Raw genomic sequence first — 13,843 nt, forward strand, 5'->3', positions numbered from 1 at the left:
ATTGAGAAATAACACATTCTTCTCATCTATGGGAAGGAAAATTATTCCGTTTTGCTTAACTCATGAAGTGCTAACATATTAAATGAGAAATATATTTGGAAGGAGTGACTTTAAATTTATTTCTGAAAATGTAAGGTAACAAATATATGCATCACTAAATAAATGTGACAAGTATCTAAAAGTATAAAGAAGCAGAACACCAATGAGCCACCTCTTTTAATATCTTATTATATATCCTTCCAGAACATTTCTTTTTGGACAGATTTCTCCACAGTTTAAAGATGGATATATTTTTACCTATGCCATTAATCTTTTTTCAAAAATAAAAATTGTAATGGCTACTAGCATCTTATTTACTTAGCTCTTTTACTTTTTTTTTTTAAGATGTATTTATTTATTTTAGAGAGAGAGAGAGAGAGATTGAGAAAGACTGGGGGATGGAGCAAAGGCAGAGAGAGAATCCTCAAGCAGACTCCCACTGAGCGTGGCGCCCAACATGAGGTTCAATCCTAGGACCTTAGGATCGTGACCTGAGCCAAAATCAAGAGATTGATACTCACTCAACAGACTGAGCCACCTAGGTGCTCTTTTATTGTTTATAAAAACAACTGGAAGTTTTTTTACACTTTATTTTTTGCCAATTTTGTCTTCTGATTTTTGTATATAATGTGATCTTTTTAGAATTATGCAATTAAGAAATACAAAATTTGTTTTAATATTTTTGATACTGTTTACCAGTTTGATTCCCCCTCAAAATTATCAGAATCTAATTTATAGTTCCTCTAGTAAGTATAATAAAAAAAACACTTATTTATTATTTTATTCTGTAAAATGTTTTACAAATGAAACACAATATTTCCTATTATTTAATAGGAAATTAAAAATATATTTCTTAATTTTTGTCTGTCAGATTTTCTCTATTTGATTTTTCTCAATCCAATGAAAATATATTTTTACATTGGAGAAAAGAAGCAGAGACAGATACTCTCAAATCCTGTGATTTTTATAATAGGAGATACTAACACAAAGCACAGGAAAGGGTCAAATTATGTGAAGAACAAAGACTTTGAAGGAAAAAGTTGAACTTAGGAATATACCAACTGTTCAGCATTCCTACATATTCATGTTAAGAATTAATACATGTTGTTTTTGAAAGAAAAAAGAAATCCCACCTTAGGTGGAGTATGCTTATCTATATTCTTTAAAGAAAACACCACATTTATATTATATTATTTCCTAATAGTTTAGAAGATAATTTACAAGACTTTCCTAGCAGTCTGTTGAGATGAGATGAAAACAGGGTATTAACCAAAGCATTTAAAAACATCTGGCCCCATTGTTTATTTTGACTCTTCCTACGCACAAAATGAAAGTAAAAGGAAAGATAAAAAATTTGCACCAATTACTGTACATCCTCTTGGACGCTTAGTTTGTTGTGAGGATTATGAAAAAGGATTAAGGAAAATGGGAGAGAAAAAAAAAACTATTCCTTTCCTGGCATATAGGTATTTAAGTACAAGTTAAGGTATTTGATTCCAATTCTTGTTGGTAAATGGGATCTTTGGCAGCAAAACAAGCCATTTGCCCATACTAAGCAGAACTTTCTTTTTTTTTTTTCTTCTCCTTTAAAAATAGCTTTGAAACTGTGTTCCATAGACTGAAAGATTGAGCTCTCTTCCTTCTTCAGAGCCTAAACCAGCATGGGTTCTTAAAGTGATAGTTTCTTCTCTAGCAAAAGCATCATCTTCTTACAAAAGTATATGTTCAAATGATACCTTGGTGTACAATATTTCACTAAACCCCATTTATTTTCTCTGTAAAAACCTTTAAATACATTCAACATTTGATTATTCACCACTCTAATAAAACAAGTTCTGCTTTTGCTTCCTTCCTGTCTCTTCCACTTTCTATATTGGGGATAGTAGACAGAGAAAGGAGGAAAGGAGAGAAACTCACAGCATCTAATTTTCCTTTGGTTTCTAAACATGCAAAATGGTTAACCAAATTATATTTAATGATTTTGAAAAATAAGATTATGTGAATATTTCAGCTATTTATGCCTCATATTTATGTAAAAAATATGTTTATCATTTCTCTTTATTTTGGCTTATAATAGATGAAAAATGTTCTTAACACAAAGCTAAGTACTTACAGTGTAGATATTGTGTTTATTTGATCATTGCAAAATACAGCCTGAAGCTGTCCTATAGTCTCTCAAATATTTAGATTTTTTTTCCCAGAGACCTTACTTATTTACTGAGTAAGATTAATAGAATCCTATTATAAAGGGAAAGACTAGTGAGAAGAAATGATGTTTCAAAAACTTTGAAAGAAATTGCTTTGAAGAGTAGTGGTAAAATTCAAAGGAAAACACAGTGCATAAATTTGGGGCTAGAAACCAGGCAAAGTGTATTTCTAATTAGCTACCCCAAATTCTTTGGTGTATATGGATACACTGAGAGAGGATTAATTGGTAGAGAGGAAGAGAGGTACTTAGGAAGAGGGAGAGAAAAAAGAAGGAAGTGAAATAAAGAAAAGGGAAGGGAAATAAAAGAAAGATTGTTTCCTTAATTGGGCCACTAACTACCTGGGGGCTCTTGAACAAGTCATTTAAACACATTGCAACTAAGTTTGGTTGGCCAGATCTATAGGGCTTTTAGAGTTCTAAAATACTACAATTATATAAAAAATTAATTAGACTCTGAAAATAATTTTTAAAAAGCTGATTATAATCTTGCCAAACACAGATGTTTTCCTTATTAAAATTAATTTTTAAAATGTGTAGTTCTTGTTTTGTGCTGATACTATTCTAATAGTATTATATACATTAACACATGTATCCTCCTTTTATAGATGATTAAATTGGAACACAGAGTTTAAGTAGCTCATTGAAGGTCACACTATGGGGTTGAGTTTTAAACCCAGTCAATCTAGATACAAAGTCCATGCTCCTAAAAACTAAACTTATTCCCCTCTTGAATCTCCTATAGTCTACCTGCTTTTCACATACATGGTGGTTATCCTGGTGTAAAATACCTGATATATCATCTTATTGTTGAAAATTTAGACATCACAGTTTAGCATTACTGAATCATCAAATGTGTTCTATCATATATTTTTTTAAATTTGCCAACTTCTGGTGAAATACTTCAGTATTTTTGCATGTCAAATGCTTTTTTTTTTTTTTTTTTTGGAGTCCTTTCCTATATTCTACATTGTTACAAAGCTTTGTATCTTTAATTCTAAAATACTATCAAACTCAATTCCCAAAACCTCTACTAGATGATAAAATCCTGGAATTAGCAAAGGCATTTTTGTTACTCATCAGTTTAGCAGTTGTGAAGAAAGTATTATTCTTGTAATTTCAGAAATAAAATTGCAGGTGATTTTTAACTTAAAGATAGATTGTTTTGTGGCCATGGGGATACATGCTTATTTGTTTATTTCACTTATTTAACAACTGTCTATTAATAGTCTAATAATATTAAATTGACATATTAGCTATATGTATATATAGGTGGTAAAATATATGCAGAAATAAGCGTTATACTCAACAAGAAGTAACAAAGTGCCTTGAGAGAGAAAGAGACTGAGGGCTACTGAAGGAAGCAGAAGGGGATGATTATATCCAGATTGCAGGGAGGGGGCAGGGAGGGGGAGGATGTGGACACGTATACCAGGCTGGTAAAGTTATTATTAACAGTTACACACTGAATACAGGGAAAGCGTTAAAAGGAATGGAAGTGCTCTTTGGGTGGCACCACATTACTGATGCCACAATAAGGAGCTGGAATTTCCTTTTTTCTTTCTTTCCTTCCTTCTTTCCTTTTAAGAGAGAGAGAGTATGCATTTGGGGGGGTGGTGAGGGGAGGATGGAGGCAGAGAGAGAAAGAGAGAATCTTAAGTAGGCTCCATGCTCAGGATGGAACCAGGCACAGGGCTTAATCTCACAACCTTGAGAGATCATAACCTGAGCCAGTGGTCAGACAGAGCTTTACCAACAGAGCTATCCGAAAGTTGCTAAATGGGGTTTTATCATTTCATATTGAGATTCTGGAAGGAAATAGAGGATGGACATTGAAGAAGAAGCATATGTGGAAGCGGGTAGCACATTCTCAGTGCTATGTTGTACTCCCCTAGCAGGGTCAAAGGGATTGTTTTAAAAAAACATATAGAAAGCAATTAGATAAACACAAACAATGTAGAAAAAAACAATGAAAAAAGAAATCACAGACTAGGACTCTGTCTCACAGAGAGGACAATTACAGGCATATAAAGAAGGAGGCTATACAGGTAAGGAGTATAGGGAAAGTTCCCCTGACATATTGGGACAAAGAAAAATTATTATTAAGTGCTCACAGGTGCAAGACAATATTGCAATTGTATATTATACTCATGTTACAAATATGCAGTTAGGAACTTGAGACTGCCAGCAAGGGAAAGAGGAGGAAGGGAGATCAAGAAGAATCATAAGAGGGATGCCTGGGTGGCTCAGCGGTTAAGTGCCTGCCTTTGGCCCAGGGTGTGATCCTGGAGACCCAGGATGGAGTCCCACATCAGGCTCCCAGCATGGAGCCTGCCTCTCTCTGCCTACGTCTCTGCCGCTCTCTGTCTCTCTGTTTCTCATGAATAAATAAATTAAAATCTTAAAAAAAAAAAAAAAAGGAGAAGAAGAAAAAAAATCATAAGATGAACAGGAAGTCTCTTGGGAAAAATGCAATTGGAATCAGAGGTGAAAAGTGTTTTAAGCAGAGAGACTGAATTGTTTTCAAATGCTTCCAAAGGAAGATATTTTAAGGAAAACCTATTGGAGTTCAGAATCAACAGGGCCCTTTCAGCAAGAAGTTATTCTAGAGGTGGGAGCAGGATCCAGATTCCAGCTAGAAGGTCAAGAGGAGTTGAGGGAGTTTATAGAAAGCATCTTTTCAATAAGGTTACCAGTGAAGAGAATAGAAAGTATATATCCCTCGTTTCAGTGAGTAGTAGGATGGAGTGAAGAACTATTTGGATTTAGGACAGAACTTGATTGAGCAGTACCATAAACTCAAGAGGATCCTCTAGAAATCAAAGGTATAAAACATAAATGTAATAGTCAATGAGCAAGTGGCTGAAAGAGTAGTCAGAAAAGAGCTGGCTGAGGGCAAAAGAGTGAATGTTGGGTCACAATGAAGAAAGGAGCTATTCTTTCCTTTGAGGCTGGAGGAAGAAGAGGTCAGAAGGGACATACACGTACTGAGGTAGAGACGGGGAGTTTTGATTTCATGACTGAGGAAACTGTGATTTTATGCATTGCCTTAATCTCCAGTGTTTTTGAGAAGAGCCCAAAACTTTTAGATAAGGGTTAGTCAAAAAAATGAGACAGGTGAACAAATTAACACAGATAAAAGGATTGGTAGCTGTTTGTAGGCTAAGCAGAGAGTACTCGGACCTGAAGTATTACTAGTTGACCTCATCTTGTTACTATTTCAATGACTCTCTGGCTCCTGGGAGCACAGTGGATAATGCAAGGGTAGGCTTACCCAGACACTGATAGCTACAAAAAGAATCAGATAAGGAAAGGACAGAGAACTTAGAATGCTAAATTGTTTTTTTGTTTTTTGTTTTCACTGACATGGCGGAACCTTGGAGAGAGTAAGAGGAAGGAAAGGAACAATTTCTGAAAGAGGTTGTTATGTGAGAATAAGGAATAGCTAAGGAACCCTTAAACACCAAGGTAGGATAAAAAAGTGACCATCGTAGGACTGAAACAGGAGGGGGTAAAAAAAGAGAAAATTGTGTTCAGAAAGGCACATTTCAGATTCAACTTCTTGGACCTGAAGGAGATTCAAGTGATTTTAATAATCCAAACAGGATGTGTATGGGAAGTCAAAAAAAGAATTTTTTTTAAGATTTTATTTATTTATTCATGAGAATACACAGAGAGGAGAGAGAGAGGCAGAGACACAGGCAGAGGGAGAAGCAGGCTCCATCCGGGGAGCCCGAGGCGGGACTCGATCCCGGGTCTCCAGGGTCATGCCCTGGGCCGGAGGCGGCGCTAACCGTTGAGCCACCCCGGCTGCCCTGGGAAGTCAAAATTAAGCGAAGGACACTCAAGACCTATGAATGATTATTGGCAACGACAATGACAAAGAAAGATACACCACGTGACCTTATTAACTCTTTGTTATGTTCTGGGAGCCCTGCTAAGGGCTTTACTTCTGCTAACTCAGTTCACCTTCACCTACTGCATGGGTGGTAGGTAATATGCACAGCCACTGGGCTGATTATTCTCCCCTCCCCCACAAAAGGTATTGAATTGGTTAATAATTTCAGGCCATATATAGGTTTTTAATTTTCTAAGCACCCTGAGCGCTCAAGGTCCACACAGGCCTATGCAGATAATTCATTAGGGACAGTACAGAACAGTTAACTTAGAATAGAACATGTTGCATAACCTTGGCTATGGCTGTAGCTATTACATAAGGCACAGGCTCGGACTGTTTGAGAGAGCTGACAGTGCAAATACAAAAAAAAAAAAAAAAACCTCTCTAGGAGCATCTGTCTTCAGAAAATACAAGATTTTTTTTGAGGAATTGTGATTTTATGTTCTTATTTTTGTTACTTTTTAAGCATAACTGAAACTTTTGAGTCATTCTTATGTTTAAATATATAAATTATTTTAGTCATTTATTATACATTTCTCACAAATTCATACAAATTATGACCAACTGTAAGATGAACTTCAATGCATATATTTAAGCTAAGTGCATCAGTGCTTTATTAGTAAATAGGTAAGTGGTAAGCACTCTGAACTGATCATTAAAAATGCATCACTTAACATTCTGAAGCACTTGCTTGCATTATGATAAGATAATTGCAGCAATTTTTGTTCCTAGTTTCATTAAATAGACTACCCAGCACTATTACACCTTGTATAGTTATTGCCACAGAGTTCCAAAACCCCAATCAGGTGAGGGTCGGGGCTACTCCATAATTACCATCTGTTTAGCTCTGTTAGTGTTTCTCATTATAACTCAGAAGGTCAATGATACTGTTCCTGATAGCAATGCAGCAAGGCCAGAAGCAATAAAATAGTTCTGAGACTAAGGAGGCTCTGCTCCTCCAGCTGATGGACAGCTCATTGCTTGTGTATAAACCAGTGAGAGCACTTGGGAGAAACAGAGAACTTTGCAATATGGTCGATATCCAAGTACAATAATATTTGGTGGTTTTTCAATAAACTACATTGTTCAATTAGAGGACATGAGCGTATCCCGTGGCAGAGGAGCATATAATCTCGAGAAAAGCAACATTTGTTTTTGGTTTTGTTTTCACAACCTCAGACTCTTTGGATGAGCATTTCAAATTCCCTAGACAGGTTTTTCTTCTTTAGTAGCACATTAGAATCACCAGGGGACTTTACACACTACCAAAGGTCTGGCCCCACCCCACGCCAATTAAATATGAATTTGTGGAGAGTGATACCCAAGCATGGAAATGTGTTTTTTAAAAGTGCTCCAAGTGTCTCTAATGTGCTAGGAAGGTTTAAAACCGCTACTCAACAATTAACATTAAACGATAATTGTCAGTATACATAGATCCATTTGTGAAAAACCGGAATTTTTCTTTTTAGTTTCAACTCCTACTACTTGTATAAGAAGACATGCATAGTTCATACATTAACCACTGACTTCAATTAATCTTTTAAAATGAGTTAATAAGTAATCTTTCGAAAACTTAACATCTAACTTCGTGTTCTTATGGAGAAATTTCAAATCAATGTGAGATTTGATTGTGAGAATCAAACGGCATTTATTCCTGGGAAGAACTTTTAGAATCTGTGCGAAATAGATACGGGATTTATGTTTATCCATAGGGTCGTATAATTAACTCTATCGTTTTAGTTTACTTTATGTAAAGCTCTTACCTCAAAAAAATACTTAATGTAACTATCATTATATACTTATTGCCTATAAACATTTTACAGTGTTTAATAGTTTTCATATTTAAATAGACTATAGATCTTTACAAAGAGAAACCACTTCCACAGGTTTCTAGAATTCACATTAAAATGATTTATAATTAGGTGACAAAAGATCACAACTGCTAGCTTCCTGACCAGTTAGTTAATCTCTTTAAGGGTAGAGCTAAGAGCACTCACTTCTCTTCACTCTGCCTTTCAGAAGAATAGAAATGCCCCCCTCTTAGGGGGCCAGTGTTCCTTATCTCTTTGATCACCTATAAGAAAGATATAGACTAATCTAAATTTAGTTTTACAGCAAATGTGAAATAAAATGCTACTTATAATTTTTAAACCTCTGACACCTTGGCTTTATGTTGCTAGTTTGAGATTTTTGAGTACTATTTTTTTTTTTAATTTAAAATGTCTCAAAACTATTTGCTACAGTCTCATTAAACTCCACACATTGTTTTCAAAAGATATTCTTTTCTTTTTGTTTTTTTTCAACTAGGACCCCTACTATGGCTGGTGGCCTATTTTCTATTGACAGAAACTACTTTGAAGAGATAGGAACTTACGATGCAGGAATGGATATCTGGGGTGGAGAGAATCTTGAAATGTCTTTTAGGGTAATTGCATTTTACTTTATTTTTTTTTACTCTGAACACACTATGCTGTAGCATGCACATATAGAGCCAATAATTTACTGTCAAATCTTTTTTTTTTTTTGCGAAGTGATGCAAATTATTGATCAGTTGGTCATTTTAATACTTATTCAGAAGCTTTGCTAGTCTTTTTGCATGCAATATTTACTGTTAAATGGGAAATTATAGCTATCTTTAAAGTTTTCAAAAATAATTCTTTTATTCATCGTACAAAGACTTTAGGGCTTTCAGTTTTTGAAATAAAGAAGGGCTTTATTTTTTAAATAAAGCATTACCCTGTAAAATCACTTTGTGTTTTCAAACTGAAACTTGGAAATAATTATGTTACCTGAATTTGCAAGTGCTGTCTGGGTTATTCTCAAATACCTTTAAGAATAACCTGTGGTCAAAGGAATTCTGGATAATTCTGCAAGTAGCATGACTGGTTTCACAACTATAGACATTATTGTTTGATGAATCAGTTTGAATAATGCAAATTCACTTATTAAATGGCCTTCCAAGCAAGTGAAAATTAAGGATGAATCCTTCATGCATATGATATTGGAGAGCATATGAATAATTTTTATATTTTGTTGTATATGGAAATTTAAAAAACAGACACATAAATGTGCCTTCATGCTAACAAATGATAAGAGCTAGAATAGTGGTTTTTTCTTCAAACCACATGTATTATTATTTTTAAATGAATTAAGTTAATAATACTGTTTTCTTTCTTCCTTCCCAGAATTTAACATAAAATATTCAAAATACTATATTAATTTTGCCAAAATTATGCAATGAAATTATTAAAGTTTAGATATATTTATCCATGAAGTTCAAGAGTTAAGACTTTTAATTTCTCATTTAGAAAGTCATTTGTTTTTCACTAATTAAATATAAATATATGATGTGTAAGAAAAGTCAAAATTTGAGAATAAGAATTACTTTGAATTTATATAATGTGGGATATAGTGGATCTCAGATAATCTGAATTATTTTGGAACCACTAGAATGGTCTTATTATGCCATTTTTTGCCTATAAAGCTTCCTACAGACAAATGTTTCAGAACATCATTAGCTAATGGAATTTTATTCTTTCCATATTGGCTTATGTACTTATAGTCAGTTTAGAACTTGCCCCATAAGATTAAGTACCATACTCAGAAATGTATTCTTGACACCACGCACATCATATATCTGCACAAATTTAAGTATATTTGGGGACCCAAACTTTTCATTGGGTGTAGTAGTTCTCATAGTGCAGAAAATAAGAGATGACAGTTAAAAAAAAAATAAAAACAAAGAAGTGAAAGGAAGCAAAGAAGGAAGGGAGGGAGGAAAGAGGAAAGGAAGGGAGAAGGGCTGAAGGAAGGTAGTCCATTGAAAAGCTAAAAAGAAAATTTGCAGTTACCCTAAGATGTAGCAATGAGAGTATTTACCCATTCGCTAACCAATGTTCCTTGGATTACATAAGAAAAAAATATCAATATAACAATATTGCTATTATCTGTGATCCTATTGCTCACCTTTTCTTCTTAAGATTTCTATTCACCTCTTTTTTCTCACCTATTAAGCTTGATTCTCTGCCAATGGATTCCCTTAACTTTCATCACATAGTTCCCATGTTGGATGGAGGCTCTTTAATTGAAAGGTATGTTAGGGAGTGGCTTAGTGGAATAATATGAAAAACCAGGAGAACATGAGAAATGCAGCAGATACATAAATGCACCAAAAAAGAAGATTTGGGAATATGGTAGGTGAAGCAGATACTAGATGGACAGAGTGAAATGCAACTGGTGGCCATAAGAATGACCAGACCCCTAGAAAATGGCACAGGAGGTTAGTTGTGATTGGTTATTTGACATTATGAAGAAATAAAGCACAGTAACACCCCCTTATCTGTGGTTTCACTTTCCATGGTTTCAGTTACCTATGGCCAACTGTAGTTCAGGAGCAGACGATCTTCCTTCTGATGTATTTTCAGAAGGTCAACAGTAGTAGCCTAATGCTGTGTCACAGTGCCTGCATCATTCACCTCACTTCATCTCATTATGTAGACACTTTACCATCTCATATCATCACAAGAAGAAGGGTGAGTACAGTGCAATAAGGTATTTCCCGAGAAACAGACAACATTCACATAAATTTTATTATAGTAAATTCTTATAATTGTTCTATTTTATTATTAGTGATCATTGGTAATCCCTCACTGTGCTTAATTTACAAATTAAACTATTATAGGGTATGTATCTATAGAAAAAAAAAACATAGTAATGTAGGATTTGATACCATCTTTGGTTTCAGGCATCCACGAGGGGCTTGGAACATATCACCCATGGATAAGGGGAGACTACTGTAAAAAGTGACTGTTTTGAATATTTTAAAATGTATCACTGTCTTTAGTTTCCATATGCTTTCAGAAAAAACAAAATATATATTTTGCTTTCTATTATACTCTTGATTCATGTTTTACTTTTCTTTTTATGATGTGGATGTAAATGTGTTAATAGTACTCTAGCTAAGGAAGATATTGAATAAGAGAAAATGCTAGAACAGTATATTAGGAAAAGAATGAGACTCTCTCTGTAGAATAATTTCATGAAAAGGTATGCGACTTAATGAAATGATAATATGTTGAGGGTTTAAAATCAGAAAACCCTAGACTAATATCCAGGTCAATCATTATATAACGGACATATATTGAGCATGTAGTATGTGCTTTATACTTTTCAGATATTGAGACTACAAAAATGAATAAGGCATGATACTTTTGCTACCAAAGAACCACATTTCTATAAGAGAGATACATAGGTAATATTGACAGTAAAAATGTGATAATTTATTTTATAAAAATATGTATGAGATTTTCTTGTCTCTGTCTCTGTCATGTTAATATAGGCAAATCACTTAACCTCCACTGTGAAAAGCTGAATATAATAATAACGAAGTTAGTGTTTTGTAGCTCTAGCTTAGGGTAAGTAAAAAACAGAAATATTAAGGGCTTGCAAAACATGAGGATTTTGGCTGGCCTTAAGGAGTTCAAGCCAAATCAAAGGAATGAATTTGTGTGGATTTATTTACATAACAGTATCACTTGATTTTTGATGCCCTGACTACTGTAAGTACTGAGAGATGTTGAAAATGGAATGAAAACTATAGACCTCCCAAGAAAGATACATCCTATCACTTATACACAATAAGTCTGAATATAGTTTCAAAGGGTTGAAGAAACCCTGGACTTCTCAGGATAAACATCTTTGGTATAAAACAATAGTGACTTCTAATACTTATAAATCTTATAAGTAGAGCAGTTGAGAATTGAACTGTAGCATTCTGAGGCCAGTGGCTATATTATTATTGTACCACTACTTCCCCCACTAAGATTTATATCTTCATAACATGATAGTCCTAACAGCTGATAGTATTATCAGGAGAGAAGGGAGGAGCTAACAAGCAAATGTGATTTTCCTCCAGGGTTCTGAGATGGTTGCCTCATCTAGTGATCTTATCTTCCTCTTACAGGCTTTAGCCTCTTATGCTAAATGATAACACATTTAACAATGGTGTGAATGTGTACAGATAGATCCTAATGCTTCTGAAAACTTGGTCTCATATATTGCTCTCCACTCCATGACATCACAATAAAAATAACATAAATCCTAAGAATACTGTTTTATTTATTTAACCGATATTTGTTGAGCTCTTATTCATTAGTTGTAGGGGATACATTAGTGAACAAAACAGACAAAACTGTGTGTCCTTATGGTACTTATATTTTAGTGGAGGCAAACAATAAACAAAAGAAGTAAAATATATTAAAATATTAGTGATAATTGTTAAAGAGAAAAAATAAGGAAGGAAAGAGGAATATGATGATAGATGTTGGAGATGGGTAGGGATTGAAATTTTAGGTAGGACAGACTAGAAATGAATATCCATATAGTTGATGACAAGATGAACCTAGTATGGTATGAATTTACCTCTATCAAAAGAGTCATCTATCTTTAAATGATATTCCTGATGCCAACGTAAGTACCACCCAAACAGCATTATCACCCAAAGTCCTTGCCTTTCATGAGCAATAGCACAGGAGTAGTATTCCCAAGAATGCACAATGTTTTGTTCCTTTTAAAATGAGATAATCTGCCATTGTTGAACCAGTTGAGGTCATGGAAAAAGAGAACAAGAAGGCAGTCACAAGAGTATCCCACTTCTTTGAAAGGTAGACTAGTGGTTACAAAAATGGGAGCCAGGTGATTGAGTTCAAAACCTGGCTGGAGCACTTCCTGGCTGTATAAACTTGGATAAGGCAGCATGTCTTTTAAGCTTTTGTTTGCTTATACCTGGATAAAGGAAGGTTGTAGTACTTTCCTGATATGTTTTTGAGGTAGATTAAATGAGGTTGTATAAATAGTGCTAAGTACCGTACTTACCACACATAAAGTGTGTCATAAATGGGAGCTGTTATTGTTGTATTGGTTGTAAGCTGTGCAACTTTGAGCAAGTCACAACATTCTTAAGCATCAGATAGTAACAACTTTGACCTTGATAATCTGTCCTTGACTACAAATAATCAAATGAGAGAATACACAAGAAAATCCCTTTAAAACAAGAATCTGCAATACTTAGATAAGATGTTCCTACTCTAAGTTTTAGTCGAGGTGTGGTTTTAAAACATCTCTGCTCAGAAAAGAAATTAAATGTAAAAAAAAAGGAACCTTTCATTTTTGATAGCTGCAACATCCTTTGAGATAACTACAGACATCCTATGAACCTAGACTTTAAATATTTACCCATACTCATATTGTTGAAATAAAACACTCAAGTGTCATCTAGACTTGATGTAACAGGTACAAGAGTAACACACACACAGACCTGAATCAATTAAAAAATGGACAAAATATATGAGGTAAGAGTTTTAAAGCATTAGATAGCAGGTCATGCCGGACAATGGTCTGAGAGATGGGAAACAAAAAAAGAGAGCCCTTAAGCTTGCCTCAGTTTACTGCCTTGAGAAATTGTCTAGATGTCAGCAACAGAAGGAGACCTTGGCAGATTTTGGTGGACTCCTGAGTTGAGAAGATGAAGCCAAATGTCTGGGAAGACCCTAGGCAGCTAGAATTTGCTGGACAGAATATGTGAGAAGAGAGAGTTGCACAGAGAGAACTCAGGAAATACTGAGTACTAATCAGTGCATATGTGTGAGAAAACAACTAAAAATGAGGGTAAAAAAATCAGCAAGATTGCAAGCTTGTTGCCC

General features: G+C 34.5%; 1 protein-coding gene across 9 annotated transcripts in view; it reads left to right on the forward strand.

Moving 5' to 3' along the window:
* Positions 1-13,843, forward strand: part of GALNT13 (polypeptide N-acetylgalactosaminyltransferase 13) — a 520,926-nt gene that overhangs the window by 332,569 nt on the left and 174,514 nt on the right. For all 9 annotated transcript variants that reach the window (XM_072751535.1, XM_072751533.1, XM_072751534.1 and 6 more), the window contains one exon: positions 8,451-8,568. In XM_072751535.1, the coding sequence (XP_072607636.1) occupies positions 8,451-8,568 (118 nt within the window). The remainder of the gene's footprint in view (positions 1-8,450; positions 8,569-13,843) is intronic.

The sequence above is a fragment of the Vulpes vulpes genome, chromosome 3 (assembly GCF_048418805.1).
Source record: "Vulpes vulpes isolate BD-2025 chromosome 3, VulVul3, whole genome shotgun sequence".
Classification (NCBI taxonomy): domain Eukaryota; kingdom Metazoa; phylum Chordata; class Mammalia; order Carnivora; family Canidae; genus Vulpes; species Vulpes vulpes.